Raw genomic sequence first — 21,083 nt, 5'->3', positions numbered from 1 at the left:
TTTTTTGCTTAAAAAAATAATTGAACTTGATAATTGAGCTATTTTTATAAGTGACTACAGTGCAATCGTGCATTTACTCTCCCGACCAGCAGAGGGCGAACGTGAGCCGCACTTTGACAACACTGTCCACAGAAGAGCGAGCGAGCGCGTGCATGGGCCGTTGCTAGGCAACCAATGCTGCTAACAAGACGGCGCCTGAGCTAGCCAATAACTACGTCAAACGGTATTTTGTCAACACTTTTTGCTTGACAACTAACCAGGTAATTAATTTCCCTCATAATGATAACATTTATATATGATTAATGATATAATGTACAGCTCTGTTTAGCAGTTAATTGTCATTATACAAGGACGATAATTGCTTTCTAATACCAGCGTAACTGAGTACAGGTATTGTAGTACAGCATTATTACTATTATTTACATGTTTTGAATAAAAATCTGTACTCAAGGTAAGAGTTATTTACTGTTAGGATGATATATAATGCTTATACACTAATTTATTTTATGGTTCTGTGTTGCAGCCATGCCGCCTCCGGAGACTATGTACTGTTCCCAGCAAATCATCATCCCAAAAGGGCTGCCAAACATCCTCAAGAACTTCACAAAGGCAGCCATCCGAACACAGCCCAAAGACCTGCTGGTGTGGTCTGCAGCGTGAGTTGATCTATAGTACACATTTCACATAGCATAACAATGTCTTCAAGGCCCTTTTTTTCACCTGTGTTTCTCATCTTTGCATTGTTTGACTTTAATTGGATCCCGGGGGCTTCCCTTGTTGCTTCTGGTGCAACACTTCCACAATGGAAAGAACTGCATGGAATATGAATGAATAGGTGCAACTCAAGTGAATCCTAATTGTGTTCATAGAAATATGAATTAGTAATACATTGACTACACAGAGAAGAAAGCATACACATAGGCATGTGATGAGGTATCATATGGCTGAACAGACGGTAGAATACTACAACACTAATTAAGTACCATACAGTTTTCCCTTCTTTATTGCTGTTAATTAGTTCCAGATCTGGATTTCTGCAAAATAGGATTATTTATGACACAAAAAACTGTTTACAATCTTCTGAATATCGACTTTACATTATTAGAGCCCTCTCGACATGGAATAACACCCCTATAACCACTTTTACACTCCTATTACCCAACATAGTAGACATAAGACATGCTTCTTTAACGCCGTTAATTGATTCCAGACCTGGATTTCTGCAAAACAGGATTATTTATGACATCAAAAACATGTTTACAATCTTCTGAATATAGACTCTACATTATTAGAGCCCTCAAGACATGGAATAACACCCCTATAACCACTTTTACACTCATATTACCCAACATAGTAGACATAAGACATGATTCTTTAGCGCCGTTAATTGGTTCCAGACCTGGATTTCTGCAAAACAGGATTATTTATAACACAAAAAACCTGTTTATAACATTCTGAATATAGACTCTACATTATTAGAGCCCTCTAGACATGGAATAACACCCCTATAACAACTTTTAGACTCATTACCCAACATAGTAAACATAAGACAAAATAAGCCATATTTTTTTTATCGTCGTTAATTGGTTCCAGACCTGGATTTCTGCAAAATAGGATTATTTATGACATAGAAAACCTGTTTACAATTTTCTGAATATACACTCTACAATATTAGAGCCCTCTAGACATGGAATAACACCCCTATAATATACTTTTACACTCATATTACCCAACATAGTAGACATAGTAAGACAAAATAAGCCATGTAAGACATAAATACATGCTTGTGTGTGATGCTATAAATGTGTTTCGTTTATGCCTCATTCAAACCTGTTGTTTCCGGCAATCAGGTTTTGGTGCTTGTGTGTCTCCCACAGCATTTCAGTAACGTTACGAACCAAAGACAAAAATGGATTGTATGTTCCCAGATATTTCGATGCGCTGTCTAAAGGAGAGACTCTGCCAGTCAAGGAGAGACTGGAGCTCAATGTCAACGACAAGAACAAAGACGCAACACTGACTCCGGGTCTGCTAAAGACCCTTCACAAGCAGGTACCTCCATCTTGTTTGTCTTTTGGTTGAGTAATTTATGTATTTTTTGAGATTCTACACCATTAAATTGTAATTGGTTAAACCCTAGCTGTCCGCTGCGGAGACGTGCAGCAGAGAGCAGTTACGGGAGAAATGGAAGTCCTTGTGTCTGCCCAAGGAACAGCTGGAGAACATGTTGATATTGGGCAACTTTGACACGGACATCACCTGGATGCAGTTTTTCGCTGTGGGCTGCAGTGCTCTGGGAGATGTAAGATTCCATTCCATCAGGGTCGCTAATTCTGCTTCAAAAGCGTGACAATCCGAGCGGTAGAGACGAGTGGAAGCAAATTTCAAGCATGGAGAACTTTGGAGATGATGTGCTGGGAAGAAAAGAAGCTGCAATCCGTGTTGTTTAACACTGTCACCACACGGGGGCAGTCATGCTCTGTGTTACAGATTCTTTGTTTTTTGTGTGTGTTATTATTTGAATGTACATTTCTGTCTTTTACAAGACCTTCAAGACTTCCCTCAAGGTCGCTTGCGAGATCCTGACCGAGGATGAGGAAGGAGCCGCCGCAAGGATCCCGTTTGACATATTTGCGATGCTGTGCACCTACCTGGCTCACCTGGACCCGGAGATACAACAGGAGAACATTGACAGCTTTCTCACAAGCCTGGAGCCACAAGTGTAGGTTCACTTTTTCCTCCTGAAAAGTCACATGATGCAGTGGGAAGTGTTTGGCCTGGAAAGACGCCAAGTCAGTTTGGGAGCCGAGACAGCTTTTTCGGCCTCAGATGGCGTTGGGAGAAAGTGATAGTCGTTGGTGTGAAATCCCAGCGCTGATGCGTCGGTTTTATGCGCCCTGAGAGTAAGAAGCAGAACAGAATTGTTTCAGGTTTTGACATCAGCAGGAATCAAGAAAATGTTTCCTTAATGGTGGGTGCCTCTTAAAGGACATGACCTAGAAATGCTCCCAATTACAGCGTAACATCATGTGACTTTATTCACCAGTGAGTGGTTTTTTTATGAATCAGCAAGCTTATCCATGTGTGTGCGCTTTGTAGTCCTATATTTCTGTGTTATATACAGTTCATTCATCATACACACACTCACTATAATGCTGCTGTCTTATTCCATATATATATATATACTCCTATTATACTAACAGAACAGAAAAAGTACTCAGTCTTACTTCATCAACAGATACATTTATACACGTTTCTGAAAGATCCCAAAGAAATGGCGACTGTTATAAGACAACGTACTACTGTATTTGTGTACTACAGTGACACCCAATGGATGAAACGGGGCACTGCACTATCGGTCGCACTACTGTCCTGTAACGAAGTATCCCCCGGCGGTTATAGACCAATCAAAAGCCACAATGACCGTGGACAGCCAATCACATGCTTGTCTTGTCATATACCCCAGAAATGGGAAGACCCGCTTTCTGGGATTAATATAGTGTTTATTTTCAGATGTTTTGCCGCGAATATGGCTCGCTCTCAATGAAATATATATAATATGAAATACTATTAACATTCTACAGAAGTAGAGCGGCTATAGAAGCGGAGCTAACCGTAGCCGCTAGCGACTAGCTAGACTACAAGTCGGAAGCCGTGTTGACCGGAGACAGCCAATCACACGCGAGTGAGGCAGTTACCCCGGAAGTTGAAGTGTTTTACCGTGTATATAGTCATGCAAAAGATTATTAGAAAAATGATAACATGAATAGCACATGAGAGTTTAATATAAGAGATATCAAGCAACTTCCATGGATGATTAAATAAATAAATAATAATATAATAAATAATAATAAAATAATATAAATATAAAGAATATAATAAATTATAATAATAAATAATAATAAATAAGAGTTTTTTCCTGTGAAAAAGACACCCCTTCAACATGTTTTATAGTTCAAAGCTCTGTACATCCTATCAACATTTTTAAATGGATGTGGATAACCTGATAATAATTCTATTTCATAAATAGCTGTAATTAAAAACCCTTTATTTACATATATGCAGTAAGATTAGTGCTATATTGTTTTCTATTATCACAAAAGTATTTTTCTTTTTTTTTTCTTGCAGGGAGAAACAGCAGGGAATGATCAAACCTGTTGACTTCATCTATCGGGAGGACGCCCTGTGAGTCATCTCAGCTAAAAGTTGAACAAAATGGCAGTTGCATGACGCGAGGAGGGTGTGTACATTCATTTTAAAGACAAATGTTTCTAAATTACGGAAGCGGGTGAACTCTGTGGACACTTTAAGGGAACCGCCGCTATGGTGAGTAGCTGTCAGTGAACTAAGCGTCCTAACTAAGCCTTCTAAATCTTCCTCCGGGAATGAGGATGTCATCATCTTTGCAGATTAGAATATTCTTAATTAATCACTGTGCTATTGCTATACAGTACAGCTACAGTATAAGTGTATTACGGTCATTACACTGTAGAGTGGGGCCTCTAAAACTGAGCACATTTTGGCACAGGCAATTTAAACCAAAATAAAGTAAAACTACTAAATTTTTAGAACAATTTCTACACTGCTACTATGCAGTAATGTGTATTTATTGTTATTAATCCCCCAGTTTGTGGAAGATGCTATCCATAAATGAAGCTATTCTGGGAACATACATCTTTGGTTCGTAACGTTACTGAAATGCTGTGGGAGACACACAAGCACCAAACCTGATTGCCGGAACAACAGGTTTCACACACAAGCATGTATTTAAGACATACATGGCTTATTTTGTATTATTGTCTACTATGTTGGGTAATATGAGTGTAAACGTATATTATAGGGGTGTTATTCCTTGGCCAGAGGGCTCTAATATTGTAGAGTCTATATTCAGAAGATTGTAAACAGGTTTTCTATGTCATAAATCATCATATTTTGCATAAATCCAGGTCTGGAACCAATTAACGGCGATAAAGAAGCATGTCTTATGTCTACTATGTTGGGTAATATGAGTATAAAAGTGGTTATAGGGGTGTTATTCCATGTCTTGAGGGCTCTAATAATGTAGAGTCTATATTGAGAAGATTGTAAACAGGCTTTATATGTCATAAATCAGCATATTTTGCATAAATCCAGGTCTGGAACCAATTAACGGCGATAAAGAAGCATGTCTTACGTCTACTATGTTGGGTAATATGAGTATAAAAGTGTTTATAGGGGTGTTATTTCATGTCTTGAGGGCTCTAATAATATAGAGTCTATATTCAGAAGATTGTAAACAGGTTTTCTATGTCATAAATCATCATATTTTGCATAAATCCAGGTCTGGAACCAATTAACGGCGATAAAGAAGCATGGCTTACGTCTACTATGTTAGGTAATATGAGTAGAAAAGTGGTTATAGGGGTGTTATTTCATGTCTAGAGGGCTCTAATAACGTAGAGTCTATATTCAGAAAGTTGTAAACAGGTTTTTTGTGTCATAAATAATCCTATTTTGCAGAAATCCAGGTCTGGAACCAATTAATAGTGATAAAGAAGCATGGCTCATTTTGTCACACATGAAAACACATCACAAAGGAAAAAAAAAAAAAAAACATAATTAAGGGCCATTGCTGGCTGATTCAAATGGGTTCATTACTGCCTGTGGATTAGCGCCAATGGACTATTGGATTTCTCCTTTTCAGCTTGTGGCTAAATTGATTTAAATGTTTGTCCTCAGTGTGAATTATATAAGGACTCCTAATAAATCTCCAAATAATCGGTACCTTAATGGAGAAAAAGGGAACGTTTGGAACTTCCGAGTCACAAAGAAGCCCATTAACACTTTGACTTCATCAGGAGGTGCGCATATAAAGGGGGGCTTTGTGAGGCGGCGCACGCCTCCGGTATGCAGCAGGGAGAGACCACAGCGTAGGTGAAATTTGATGGCGGGAGGGGCGTGTCCTCGCCTCTCAACAAAGTCGTCTTACACTCAGAAAGCACACACAGGCACCTCTACTTAGGAATATTTTGCTAATTCAATTTAATGTGGAAAGATGTTATCTATAACCATTATAACCACTATAACCATTTCAGGGTGCTCTAAGTTAGCTGGGATAGGCTCCAGCATTCCTCCGTTGTCCTTGTAATGAGGATAAGCCACATAAAAGAAGGATGGATGTCTTATTTTCTGTGATTATGTCCACTATATTGGGTAATACAAGTACAATGGTGACTATAGGGGTGTTAGTTTGTGTCGTGAGGGCTCTAATAATGTAAAAACAACTTGTAGAAGGTTGTAAACAGGATTTTAATGCGGAAACGTGATAAAGGAGGGAACCTTTGTCACTTGCTTATGACTTTTGACATGCTGTTTTTACATTATTAGAGCCCTCACGACACAAACTAACACCCCTATAGTCACCATGTCCACTATATTGGGTAATACAAGTAGAATGGTAATCACAACACAAACTAACACCCCTATAGTCACCATAGTGGACTTTATGTCCACTATATTGGATAATATCAGTAGAATGGTGACTATAGGGGTGTTAGTTTGTGTTGTGAGGGCTCTAATAATGTAAAAACAGCTTGTAGAAGGTTGAAAACAGGATTTTAATGCGGAACCGTGATAAAGGAGGGAACCTCTGTCACCTGTTTATGACTTTCGACATGCTGTTTTTACATTAATAGAGCCCTCACGACACAAACTAACACCCCTATAGTCACCATTCTACTTTATGTCCACTATATTGGGTAATACAAGTAGAATGGTACTCACAACACAAACCTAACACCCCTATAGTCACCATTGTACTTTATGCCCACTATAATGGGTAAGTAGAAGAGTGACTATAGGGGTATTAGTTTGTGTCGTGAGGGCTCTAATAATGTAAAAACAGCTTGCAGACATGCTGTTCGACATGCTGTTTTTACATTATTAGAGCCCTCACGACACAAACTAACACCCCTATAGTCACCATTCTACTTTATGTCCACTATATTGGGTAATACAAGTAGAATGGTGACTATAGGGGTGTTAGTTTGTGTCGTGAGGGCTCTAATAATGTAAAAAACACACGCTGTTTTTACTTTATGTCCACTATATTGGGTAATACAAGTAGAATGGTGACTATAGGGGTGTTAGTTTGTGTCGTGAGGGCTCTAATAATGTAAAAACAGCATGTCGAAAGTCATAAACAGGTGATAAAGGTTCCCTCCTTCATCACGGTTCCGCATTGAAATCCTGTTTACAACCTTCTGCATGCTGTTTTTACATTATTAGAGCCCTCACAACACAAACTAACACCCCTATAATTCCCTTTTTACTTGTATTTGCTGTATTGCTTGATTTATTTGTGGTTTTTTTTATTATTGATGATCATTCTTTACTAGCTATGTGCAACCAGGTCAAAATGGACACCCGGCCATTCCAGATGAGAATCCCTGCTTATGAGTTACAAGCGTTCGAGGTTCTTGTACCAAAGAGCTTGTTTGTCTCCCATAATTCAAGCGGAATTTCCCCCATTTGATGTTTCGTCATAAATCATCAAGAAACACACGCTTTTGTTTCACCACATAAAACGGCCGTGCAACAGCAACCATGCAATTTTCAGCTTCGGTTTGCTTTGATTGAACATGAGCAACAAAAATGGAAATTGATGTTGCGTTAATTACTACTAAGGAAACCTTACTTCCGTACTCTTACGCTGCAAGTGTGTCTAACATGTTTTCTTCACGTTTTATCCTACTTTTAAAAGTTTGAAAAAGGAAGTTTGGAAGTAGAAATGCTTTAAAAATGAGGAAGTCACCCAGGAAGTGGCAGTGTGGAATATTAATAGGCTAACACTGAAACAGGGAGCACTTAAAAAAAATAAAAAAATAAAAAAAAAAATATATATATATATATATATATATATATTATTATTTTTTATAAAAAAAACAATAATAATCAATATTTTTTATTTTTATTATTATTAAAAAAATAATAATAAATAAAATATAAATAATAAATAAATAAAAAAATAATAAAAATAAAAAATATTTATTCTTTTTTGAAACAGGGAGCACTTAAAAAAATAATAAAAATAATTATTTTAATTTTTTTATTAATCATTATTTTTTAATTTTTTAATTAGAAAAATAATAAAAAATAATAATAAAAATAAAAAAATATTTATTTATTTTTTTATAAAAAAATAGTATATATATATTATTTTTTATTAAAAATAATATATATATATATATGCATTTAAATAAATAAAAAATATTATTATTTTTTATAATAATAAAATAAATAATAATTGATTTGAATTGACCTAATATGGGAATTGTGGCATTAAAATGCAAGATTATTGCACATGTTAGAATATAATAGTTATTATATTCGATTATTGCAAAGTAATGCCTGAACAACAACTGTGACATGATTGTGTAATACTTTTATGCTTTATGGAAGGGAGGGGGGAAGGGGGGGCGAGCGTCCCGGGTCCATCAAATCGGATTAAAAGACTGTAGGTTTGCTTTCTGTTTCTCTCCGCCCTCCATGAGATGTTTAGCATTGTGCCAACACGTCATTTTTTCCCCTCTGCTAATTTCTCAAAAGGATACTTGTAAAGTTGATGAAGGCGTGCTGCGTTCACGGCGCGGTAACTTCGATGAGGGACATCACAGCACATAATCACAGTAGTGCATAAAAAAGTTTTTTTTTTTTCCGATAAAGTCCGAAGAGAGACGACGGGTCCCATGCCTGCTCGGCTGGTTTCGGGGATTAGATGGTGCTGATCACGGACGATAGAGACGGAGGAGTCGCATCGTCGCTCCGGGTCAGGCAGCACCAGCAGCAGAAAGCCGGCGGGGATATCGCTCAGGTCCACCCGACCTTAGCCGAAGAGGACCCCGATGAAGACTACCCTAGCTCCTGTGATGATGATGAGGAGGATGGTTTTGAAGAAGTGGACTTCGAGGACTTGGACGACACTAGGAGCATCGCGTCAGACGACTCGTTCTACCCGCCTGATGATGCATTCGAGGACTCTGAGCGCACCTCGTCCCCACAGAGCCCGGAGCCGATGTCGTTTTTCCGGGCGTGCTGCAGCAACAACGCCACTCTAGTGCGGATTATGATCCGGAATGGACTCACGGAGGACCAGGTCAAGCAGACGGACCGGAACAACAAGGTATGATGACATTTATTTTCATCGACACTCTGACAGAATGTGTACTGTAGCTTTAAATCATTTTTCTTAAAGGTGCTTTTGAAATCTTGGAAAATTTAAATTATAAAAATGTGTATTTTTACATCAAAGACACAAGCGAAACGTCTAAAATGTATATATATATATTTTAATTTTAATTAAAAAAAGATAGATATATAAATACGTATATATATATTTTAGACGCTTCTAAAAATATAAATATTAAATATAAATTTATCATATATACTGAGATGAGTTCAGGTGCAAATATATTCAGGAGATATATTTCTTTAATTAAAATTTAAATTAAAAAAAAATCTATATATATTAGACGTTTCTAAAAAAATTAAACATAAATATATAGACTGAGATGAGTTCAGGCGCATCAGATTCTGGAGATATATTTTTTTATTAAAATTAAAAAAAATATATATATATGTATATATTTTAGACATTTCTAAAAAATATAAATATATCATATATACTGAGATGAGTTCAGGCGCATCAGATTCTGGAGATATATTTTTTTTAAATTAAAATTAAAATAAAAAAATGTATATATATTTTAGATGTTTCTAAAAAAATTAAATATAAATATATATACTGAGATGAGTTCAGGCGCATCCGATTCTGGAGATATATTTTTTTTAATTAAAATTTAAATTAAAAAAAATATATACATATATATTAGACGGTTCTAAAAAAATATAAATATTAAATATAAGTATATCATATATACTGAGATGAGTTCAGGCGCATCCGATTCTGGAGAGAAAGCTCTGTGCATAGAGGCTTACAGGAGTGTTTCAAGGTCAAGGAAGGATCCAAACTGACCTCCATGTAAACCTCATGCATGTTGCCTCCTTATGTCATCCCCAAATGTAAATAAAGTTGATTTTGAATAGCTATTTATCACTTCCATAACCAATAAAACTGCGTCCTAACGTCTCCATCACGACTTGACCACAGCTGATAGTTTCTGTTTTTGGCAGCATAAAAAATAAAAAAAATAATAAAAGTGTGCAAAACAATATTTATTAGATGTAAATATTGCAAAAGGAAGGACGCTACATGCTACCTGCAGGGTGAAGCAGCAAATAGCCTATATATAGCCTGCTTGTGTTTATATGCAGAGAAACCGAGAGATGTGTGTGGAAGAAGTCAATATCCTGACACAGATTTACGCATCCCAAAATAATCACACGCTGTAACCGAGCATTATGCAACATAAAGAGGAGCTCTTACAGTCGTGCTTCAATGCTGCAATACTCAATGAACCTCTCTACGGCAGGGGCGGGCAAACTTTTGGACTCGAGGGCCGCATTTATTTCACAAAATCGTCAAGGTGCCAGCCTATATATAGTTTTACACATATAATTCAGTCCATTTGGAATTATTGTAATCTGTAAAAGTGTCATGTAATCTGCTATATGTGCTTGAGTCCCTTTTTTCAGGAGCACTTTGTTATAGTAATGGTTTTATTTCATTTGAACATGCATCAGATGACAATTGAATGCATCACATAATCAGTTCACAGTTCCACATGTCCAAAAGGAGTAGGAAGAAGCAAAGCTTATTAGATTCTACCCAACCATCTGGTACTTTTACAATCAGTAACTTTTACATTTGTTCACTTCCTGCTTTCCTAATATAGTTTAATATAAACTATATAATATAGTTTTTTGTATTAAATTAAATGTTGTTAAATGCTCATATCACCTCATAGTTCGGTACGTAAATTAAATTAAATTAAATTAAATTAAATTAAATTAAATTAAATTAAATTAAATTAAATTAAATTAAATTAAATTAAATTAAATTAAATTAAATTAAATTAAATTAAATTAAGCAACTAAAAATAAATTATGCAATTATGCATAAAATAATTTAATTTAATTTAATTTAATTTAATTTAATTTAATTTAATTTAATTTAATTTAATTTAATTTAATTTATGCAACTGAAAATAAATTATGCAACATAAAATAATGTAATTTAATTTAATTTAATTTATGCAACTGAAAATAAATTATGCAACATAATTTAATTTAATTTAATTTAATTTAATTTAATTTAATTTAATTTAATTTAATTTAATTTAATTTAATTTAATTTAATTTAATTTAATTTAATTTAATTTAATTTAATTTAATTTAATTTAATTTAATTTAATTTAATTCACGTACCGAACTATGAGGTGATATGAGCATCCAATGCCATAATGGGTACCATAGTAAGTGTCAATATAGTGATATAAATAGCACATCATGACTGGTTCAAGAATCCTTGTATTTAGCAAACATCAACTGCTTGTATCGTTTCTTGAATTGTAAACAGCAGACCACATTAAATAACCAAATTGATTAAAAAAAAGCTACCTAAAATCATCAAAAAGTTGGCTCAAGCCATGATGTTAAGTTTCTATAAAATACTTTGAAAAGAACGGCCGTATTTAAACACTTGGCGGGCCGCATGTGGCCCCCGGGTTGTAGTTTGCCCACCTCTGCTCATTGGGATACTTTTAGGGAAGGCTAGAATTGGGATCGGGCCTAAATTACTGGCTTCCATAATGTCCAAAGACGCTTTTATAAACAATAAAGCGACATAAGCATTCATAACTGCATAAACATAAAGCTAATAAAGCATGCATGAGTTAATGTGAATGAATGGAAAAATCAAAGTCAGTGTTAGGACATTGAATGGAACATGGCCTCTGGTCTACTACACAATGTCTGCATGGTCCCAAAAAAAAAAAAAAAAAAAAATCGTATATCTAAGATATCTAATATGTTGTACTGTATGATATTAGCCATAGATACATAACCACATCTCTCTTTCCTCCAGACTGATAAGGATAAGCTGTTCTATTCCTAGCCTTGGATACTCCCCAGATTACACCATGTGCTAATAATAAGATGACGAGAATTTGTTTTCATGTGTCAGCTCAATTGTAACCCACTGACACTGATGTCAACACAAGCGGCAATCCAAATTATTCCATTGTATGAAATGTTATCTTTACTGTGTTTGTATCAATATAATATATTGTATTTATCTTATTCTAGTAACCTTAAACATACATCGATATTAGGTTTGTATTAACTTTGGGTATTAAAGCGTGTGACAAGGTTATGAGGTCAGCATAAATCAGTTGAATTGGACCACAGGAGATTAAAGTCACGGAGAACCGACGTAATAACAAAAGTAATGGAAGTCAGCCATTTTTATTTGGCCTAAATGAAAAAAAAAAAACATTAGCTGTCAAAGTGTACCAGTACACCACAAAGATCCATACAGACCAGAGCCACGGTTAAAGGTTTTTCCGCACAATCCGCCAATTATTCCCGAGAAACATTCCCCCCCGCCCCCTTTGTCGCCTTAAGGCTCCCCAGGCCCGACAACACTAATGAGATTACGTGCAGTTGGCTGACAGCCTGGCTTGTTTTAATTGTGGACTTGGGTTCTGTTTGTTTTACTTTATGTCCATTACACACAGACTATAAATCCTGCATTTTTAAAAGTTAAAAATACATATTGTAAATTTTCCTGCTTAATGAAATTCTATTTTTTACATTTGCACTACAGTAAATATAGTTAATCATAACAAATACAAGAAAGAAAAAAATATTTAATATTTTATTTATTTTATATTTATTATGTATTTATATATTTATATTTTATATATTTTATATATTTTTATATATTTTTATATATTTTTATATATTTTTAGATTTTTATGTTTTTATATATTTTATATATTTTATATATTTTATATATTTTATATATTTTTATATATTTTTGTATTATTTCTTTACATCAGGGGTGGGCAAACTACGGCCCCGGGGGCCATATGCGGTCTACTAAGCCTTTGAATCTGGCCCGCCAGTATTCTTTTAACATACAAGCTGGCAACATGACTTGCAAGTCGGATGTCTTACTGAGTAAAAAAAAAAAAAATTAAATTATTAAAAATTGAAAAACTACCCAACTTTTCCCAGGTCCTCGCTTTGGCAGACATAAGTACTATTCACACACACACACACACATACACAAACAACACCTTTACTGGCACAAAAGATCTTGCTTATTTTTCCACATAGTTTGACAGGTCCTGATTTTAAAGTGAAAACATGTGTCATATTAATGCGAATGCAGTCTAATTTGACTGTGCAGCACTGGTTTTATTACATTTGAACATGGATCAGATTATATTTTACTGTTACATTTTGTTCACTTCCTGCTTTCCTAATATAATAAAAAAAATTTAACTGTATTTTATAATTTTTTATTTTTTATTTTTTATTTTTTATTTTTTATTTTTTATTTTTTATTTTTTATTTTTTATTTTTTTAATTTTAATTTTAATTTTAATTTTAATTTTAATTTTAATTTTAATTTTAATTTTAATTTTAATTTTAATTTTAATTTTAATTTTAATTTTAATTTTAATTTTAATTTTAATTTTAATTTTAATTTTAATTTTAATTTATTTTTTAATGTATTTTTAAATGTATTTTTATTTTTATTTTTAATGTGTGTGTATATATATGTGAGAGTAATTACTTTTATTGTTTTATGAGTTCTTATCTTGACACATTCTTGCAGGATTAACATGAACATCTGCAGGGTTGCTGTTGCTACATCCGGGCACATCCAGGACCAGGGGGGGGGGGCTGGGGGTCTCTGATCGGGGTCACAGGAACATTTCTTCTTCAGCACATTCAAACACTTTCTATTGTTTAAGCTAATTGATATGAGAGTGATAACTAACATTATATTCATTCTATCTATATTTTATTCTAACATAGTATTGGCATGTTTCTTTTGTGTCTCTCTCTCTCAGACGGGGCTGCTAGTTGCATGTTACCATGGTTACGTTGATGTTGTCATAGCGCTATCCCAGTGTCCCCATCTGGACGCTAACTGGCAGGACAGTGAAGGGAACACTGCCCTCATCACCGCCGCGCAGGCAGGTAAGCCTCTTATGTTGACATTTGAGGTTCCAACGTGTCCGTGTCTCGCACACACACATATCAACGCACGTTTTTTTTTGTTTATGTCTCCAGGTCACATGACAATCACCAACTTCCTGCTCAACTACTACTCAGGTTTGGACATCGAGAGGAGAAACTGTCACGGTTTCACGGCGTTGATGAAAGCGGCCATGCAGGGTCGGGTTGAGTGCGTGCGGGCGCTCATGATGGCAGGTAACGCTCCCTACATGCTACATGCTAACCATGCTACATACACCTTTGCTATTATCCTGTTTTTTAAAAAATATATTAATAAACAACCACTGTTTTGTGGTTGAGTAATGCCTATTTTTTGTCAGAAAATTAGCATATTTTAGATATTTTTCACCTAACTTAAGCTTTTTCAAGTATAAAAATAGCAAAATCAACAAAAATACAAATATAATGAATTCAAAAAATCACATTATATGACCTAGTATTTGTATCAATAACATATACTGGTCACTAGGGGTCAGTAATGTTACATTAGGAAGTTACATGCAGGAAGTACTACTCAGAATCCGAAAGGAAAAATTCCACAGTTTAATATATACTATAGGGGTGTTATATAATTTCTAGAGCGCTCTAATAATGTTCAACTGTAACATTGTCACATTGATCTCCCACTTTGTCATATTTTCTGATATGTCTATTATATGGATTAATTTGTGACTATAGGGGTGTTATCTAATTTCTACAGGGCTCTAATAATGTTCAAGTGTAACATTGTCACATTGATCTCCCACTTTGTCATATTTGCTGATATATCTATGAGATGGATTAATTGGTGACTATAGGGGTGTTATATAATTTTTAGAGCGCTCTAATAACGTTCAACTTTAACATTGTCACATTGATCTCCCACTCTGTCATATTTTCTGATATGTCTACGAAATCGATTAATAGGTGACTATAGGGGTGTTATCTAATTTCTAGAGGGCTCTAATAATGTTAAACTGTAACATTGTCATATTGATCTCCCACTATGTCATATTTTCTGATATGTCTGCTATATGGATTAATAGGTGACTATAGGGGTGTTATCTAATTTTTAGAGGGCTCTAATAACGTTCAACTGTAACATTGTCTCATTGATCTCCCACTATGTTATATTTTGTGATATGTCTACAAAATTGATTAATAGTCGACTATAGGGGTGTTATCTAATTTCTAGAGGGCTCTAATAATGTTCAACTCTAACATTGTCACATTGATCTCCCACTATGTCATATTTGCTGATATATCTATTATATAGATTAATAGGTGACTATAGGGGTGTTATATAATTTTTAGAGCGCTCTAATAATGTTAAACTGTAACATTGTCACATTGATCTCCCACTATGTTATATTTTCTGATATGTCTGCTATATGGATTAATAGGTGACTATAGGGGTGTTATCTAATTTTTAGAGGGCTCTAATAACGTTCAACTGTAACATTGTCTCATTGATCTCCCACTATGTCATATTTTGTGATATGTCTACAAAATTGATTAATAGTCGACTATAGGGGTGTTATCTAATTTCTAGAGGGCTCTAATAATGTTCAACTATAAGACAGCCTCTTCAGACGTGCCATGCATGCGTTGCACCTGACGGTATCAAGGTCGGATTTTAACTAGCCATCCGTTGCAGGGGCCACCCTAAACGCACGAGACTGCGGCCGCCAAATGACCGCCAGGGAGTGGGCGGTGTTCACCGGCCGCCATGAAACAGCCTGGGTGATGGGGCGACTCATGGAACGACCCTGCCCGCAACAAATCGCCGATGCTTACAGGTAAAAAGGGATAGTTTGACAGGAAGTTGGAAATCCCAATCAGTTGTAGTCCATCAATAGCGGCTTGGTTGAGCTGTTGAAGGGAACTAACGGCCATGTTGGTTTTGCAGTCTCGAATGGCCGCCGCTGCCGTCACTGGTGACCAAAGCCCAGGAGCCCCGCGGTTGCCTTAAGCGTCTCTCAGACATGGCGCGTGATATCTTCAACATCGCCAACGTTACCAACCCCGAGGACTCCGGCGTCATTGACCACCTTGTGTCTGTGACGACCGCCATCAGGAGCCCCTTCATCGCCGTCGCCTGTCACACGGTGTGCCCGGACAGCCCCCCCAGCGTCGGCAAGCGACGCTACGCAGTCTCCGAAATCCTCCGCTATTACCAAACCAAAGAGATCAGTGCCATCAATGCGGACGGGGTGGACACCCAACTCCAGCTCTTCCACAACCCCAGGGTACCCAAACCCTCTTCCGAGCGTCGAGCCAGCCTTCAGACGCAGAGCTCAGTGCCTCGAACGAGGAGCTCCAGCCTGGGAATGTTGTCCCAGACACGAAGGACCAGTCTGCTTCCGCTGACCATAGCGCTCAGGCGGAGGAGCAGCGTCAAGCCGGGGTGGACCATCCCCAAGGTAAGGGTGTCCAAAGCCCCCGTGCCCACTTATGAACCAGAAAAAATACACAGGAAAACCAGCGCCAAAGACGGGGGCGGCAGGCACTTGCTGCAGATCCCCAAGTGGCGATACAAGGAGCTAAAAGAGGAGAGGAGGAAAGCAGAGGAGGCTGAGAGGAGGAGACTGGACGCCATAACCAAGAGGCATCTCACTGTCGGGAACAGGAAGTAGACGAATGCACATGAAACACAAAATGGCAAAAAAAAAAAGCTAATACGCTGGACTCAGGGTGGGTTTATTCCCAGTAGCATCTTAAAGATGGCCGCCACCTACCCAGGGCTCTTGATACTTGAAGCTAACTTATTTCTCATATTTATTGCAGCCCAGAAGGACAAAGCCATATTTTGTTTTACATCGATTTAGTCATAAATATATACATGAATATTTTTCACTAATGCTAATTTTTCTACAAATAATACATAATGTGACATAACGACTGTCTTTATACTTGGAAAACCAATGAATGCATGTATAATGTATATTTTTATTGAATTAAATTAAAAAAAAATTATACTAGAAATCTAAATACTTGTGGAGTACTATTGTGATATCAATCACAATAATTTAATAATAATAATAAATGATGTATTGAAAAAGCTTGAATGTTTACATAAAACATCATACATGCTTGCTGCTTCCTGATTGGCTGTCGTGGGGGGATGGCGTTGGAATAAACATTTTGACATCTCTGTGGGTTCTTTCAGTTTTTCTTCATGTTTGGTGGAGAACCTGTGTATACGTGTGTATTTATGTGTATATGTATATGTACAAAACTATATGTACACAGTATGTATATTTGTGGGTGTTTTTATGTATGTTTGTATATATGCGTATGTGTCTCTTTGGCCCCTGAAGGCACCACGACGTGACATGCTCACCTGGGTTTGATGATGTAATCACAAAGTGGTATATATAAGTAAGGACTTGACTCTCCTCAGTTGCGTGGGAAGAGAAGCTAGGGACGTCAACTGCAGGTCAGTGTCTTAAAAGTTTTTTTTTTAATATTTCAACAATTTTTTTTTCATGAATTAGACCATTATCATTTTGCCGGGGACCCGTTTGCATTGTGTTTATGATTAATGTGGCAAGGCTGACAGTCGTGGTTGCTCATTTTAACATTCCACCAGGGCCAGCACTTATTGTAGTCATCACCTCCATTATAACATCATGGTGCTTGCCAGATGGCTAGCTCAATTGGTAGCACCGCAGATTCATGGTGCAGGGGATCTAAGTTCAATTCCTGATGAGGCTGACTGGAGTTAGAGCTTTTTTAAAAACATTTCTTCCGGTCAAGCACTTATCGTAGTCATCACCTCCGTTATAACATCATTGTGCTTTCCAGACGATTAGCTCAACTGGTAGCACCGCGGATCCATGGTGCAAGGGATGAAGGTTCAAATCCCGGTGAGGCTGACTCTAGTTGTATAGTATTTTAACATTTCTCCAGGTCAAGCACTTATCGTGGTCATCACACCCGTTATAACATTTTGTTGCTTCCCAGACGTTTAGCTCAACTGGTAGCACCGCAGAGCCATGGTGCAGGGGATCTAGGTTCAATTCCTGGTGAGGCTCGTTGCCCTTTTTAACATGGAAAAATTATACCAGCCATATTTGCCCAAACCAGGATTCGAACCCTAAGCCTCTGCACCATGAATCTGTGGTGCTAACAGCCGAGCTACACTGCCAGCAAGCATTGAAGATGTTATAACGGAGGTCGTGCTAATTGGTTGTGCTAATCACCCACACCTGTCCCTAATTACTCCTGTCTATTTAGTTCAGGTGTGTGCTTATCCCCACGTGGGTTCATTATCATTTGTCCGTCTACCTTCCTGAGCTGCTGCTATCATTGCACACCATAAGTATTTTTACCTGCATTTGATCCTGTTCTCTACATCCTGGAGTTGAACCGTGAAGGTCTCAAGCCCGACCGTGACAGAATGATCCCACCAGACAACGACCTCGCGGAGATGGACTTCTGGACCCTGCATGTCTTCAAGGCAATGGAGGAGTGTGCGCAATTCACTCCAGAGGAGCTGGAGGAACCGGACGGGGAACCCTCACACCCATAAACGGCCAAAAATGCCAGTTTTTGAGGGTGCTGAAAAAAAACGTAAGGGGTTAGTATGTTGTTTTTTTTCAGTTTTTTTCAACTTTCTTCTGGTCAAAAAAAACAAAACAAAACAAAACAGCGGAAACCTCACACACACACTCAAAAGGGGGCCCAGTAGAGCCCCCAAAATGGCATAAAATGCCAATGTTTGAGGGTGGACATTTTTGAAAAAAAATGTAAGGGGTTAGTATGTCGTTTTTTTTCAGTTTTTTTCAACTTTCTTCTAATGCACTTTTCTGGTCAAAAAAACAGGGGAAACCTCACACACACTCAACAGGGGTCCCAGTCGAGCCCCAAAATGGCACAAAATGCCAATGTTTGAGGGTGCTCATTTTTGAAAAAAACAAACCTAAGGGTTTAGTATTTTGTTTTTTTCAACTTTCTTCTAATGCACTTTTTTGGTCAAAAAAACAGGGGAAACCTCACACACACTCAAGAGGGGGCCCAGGAGAGCCCCAAAATGGCTTAAAATGCCGATGTAAAGCAGAAGATTCATGGTGCGTGGGAACTGTTGTCCTCACCTCCGTTATAACATCATAATGTTTGCCAGATGGATAGCTCAACTGGTAGCACCACAGATTCATGGTGCAGGGGACCAAGGTTCAATACCCGGTAAGGGCAACTGCAGTTGTTACTGGTTTTAACATTCCTCCAGCACCTATCGTACTCATGACCTCCGTTATATCCTAAGGCATATTTGCCGGCCTTGTGGCCCAGGTGATAGCACCGCTGATTCATGGTGTGGGAGTTCCTGGCTCAAATCCTGGCATTGGTTGTTCAAACAAAACAATATCTTTTAAAAATTTTATTTAAAGATTTTAAAAATTTTTTTAAAAACCAGCTGACTATGCCTATCCACCCCGCGCGCGACCTCCCTCACGACCGCCATGCCCCACCCCCCCCTCCCCACCTCGCCACCCTCCTCCCCTCCGGCCAACCCCCACTATACGTTTTTGCGCTCACTTAACTCCACCTACTTCTCATTTTATGTTGACTTCATCCAGTTGGAGGCACATATTTATTTAACAATCCCTCTAGAGGCGGGATCATTTTGGAGGCGGGATCCCCACAAGGCAGGATCCCGCATAATTTCAAGTTGAGGGGGGAAGTTACACACACCGCTCATTGTGCCGACTGGGAAGGCAACGCCCTATCACTTTTGTTTTGTTTTTTTTTTGGACCGACTAGGATTTGAACACAGTACTCCAGCACCATGAATCTGTGGTGCTACCAATGGAGCTAGTCAGCTGGCAGACATTCATGATGTTATAACGGAGGTGATGACTACGATAGGTGCTGAAACTGGACAAATGCCAAAATGACCTTCAACTACACTTACCCTGACCGGGTATTGAACCTTGCTCCCGTGCACCATGACGCTTCAGGGCTACCAGTTGAGCTAGCCATTTGGCAAGCGCCAGCCATGTTAAAACGGAGATGATGATTGCGAAACGTGCCGGACGTGGAAGAAAAAGGACCAGGAACTACACACACCCTGGGTATTGAACCTTGAACCCCTGCACCACGAATCTGCGGTGCTGCCAGTTGAGCTAGTCATGTGGCAAGCTTCCTTTATGTTATAACAGACGTGATGACTGCGATACATGCTGGACCATGAGAAATAGTAAAACACCAAATAACTGCTCTTGTCCTCACTGGGTATTGAACCTTGAACACCCACACCATGGGTCTGCAGTGCTATCCATTGATCCAACTGACCGACAGAATTGCTCAAGGCAAAGGCAAAAGTAAAACCTACAATGGATGATGAGCAAAAAGGCCAAAAACTACACCTGGCATTGAACCTTGATCCATGAACCATTAACCTTCGGTGCTACCAGCTGAGCTAACCACCTTGTAAACATACATCATGTTATAACGGACATAATGATTGCGATACATGCTGGCCACTGTAAATTTTGCCATATATTGGCAAGTTGGAAAACACAGAAAATAAACGACATACTAACCCGTCATGGAGAGGGTACTCTGCGCCCTCCTGTGGTCACCGGCCGCCATTACACGACGTGTTGCTGCACCACAAGTCCACAAAGTGAATGAAAATGAAGCACGAATGAAATGAATTTTGGCAAAAGTCAGCCACCTCTAACACTGCCACTTTACCCAGTTTTGGGGTTCTGAAGGGCCCCCTATTGAGCTTGTGTGAGGTTTCCCCTGTGTTTTTGACAAGAAAAGTGCATTTGAAGCAAGTTAGCAGCAACTAAGGCTGGACAGCGGCTCTCCACGTCGTGTAGTGGCTGCTGGTGACCACAGGAGGGCGCTAAATACCGCCCTAATTTCGAACTCTTCAACATGCTTGGAATGCACTTTCCTGGTCA

At 37.7% G+C, this 21,083-nt stretch overlaps 2 protein-coding genes across 2 annotated transcripts; both read left to right on the top strand.

Moving 5' to 3' along the window:
* Positions 1–131: 131 nt before the first annotated feature.
* ropn1l (rhophilin associated tail protein 1-like) lies at positions 132–4,769 on the top strand. Its single transcript, XM_058059917.2, has 6 exons — positions 132–260; positions 524–656; positions 1,929–2,052; positions 2,141–2,302; positions 2,547–2,722; positions 4,129–4,769. The coding sequence occupies exons 2-6, from the start codon at positions 526–528 to the stop codon at positions 4,187–4,189; spliced, it is 654 nt and encodes a 217-aa protein (XP_057915900.2). The 5' UTR covers positions 132–260; positions 524–525; the 3' UTR covers positions 4,190–4,769.
* Positions 4,770–8,486: 3,717 nt separating this feature from the next.
* On the top strand, positions 8,487–17,312 carry ankrd33ba (ankyrin repeat domain 33ba). The gene is made up of 5 exons (XM_058060638.2): positions 8,487–9,160; positions 14,022–14,151; positions 14,245–14,385; positions 15,827–15,968; positions 16,079–17,312. The coding sequence occupies exons 1-5, from the start codon at positions 8,756–8,758 to the stop codon at positions 16,803–16,805; spliced, it is 1,545 nt and encodes a 514-aa protein (XP_057916621.2). The 5' UTR covers positions 8,487–8,755; the 3' UTR covers positions 16,806–17,312.
* Positions 17,313–21,083: the final 3,771 nt, after the last annotated feature.

Source organism: Doryrhamphus excisus, linkage group LG5 (assembly GCF_037039965.1).
Source record: "Doryrhamphus excisus strain RoL-2023G ecotype Guam linkage group LG5, RoL_Dexc_Guam_v1.1, whole genome shotgun sequence".
Lineage (NCBI taxonomy): Eukaryota > Metazoa > Chordata > Actinopteri > Syngnathiformes > Syngnathidae > Doryrhamphus > Doryrhamphus excisus.
This window is presented reverse-complemented; position numbering and strand designations above follow the sequence as displayed.

Coding starts and splice junctions, on each gene's coding strand:
- ropn1l (XM_058059917.2), top strand. CDS start 526: ATGCCGCCTCCGGAGACTATGTACTGTTCCCAGCAAATCATCATCCCA. Junction 2,053..2,140: donor TAAAGACCCTTCACAAGCAG/GTACCTCCATCT, acceptor GTTAAACCCTAG/CTGTCCGCTGCGGAGACGTG. Junction 2,723..4,128: donor ACAAGCCTGGAGCCACAAGT/GTAGGTTCACTT, acceptor TTTTTCTTGCAG/GGAGAAACAGCAGGGAATGA.
- ankrd33ba (XM_058060638.2), top strand. CDS start 8,756: ATGGTGCTGATCACGGACGATAGAGACGGAGGAGTCGCATCGTCGCTC. Junction 9,161..14,021: donor AGACGGACCGGAACAACAAG/GTATGATGACAT, acceptor TCTCTCTCTCAG/ACGGGGCTGCTAGTTGCATG. Junction 14,152..14,244: donor CATCACCGCCGCGCAGGCAG/GTAAGCCTCTTA, acceptor TTATGTCTCCAG/GTCACATGACAATCACCAAC.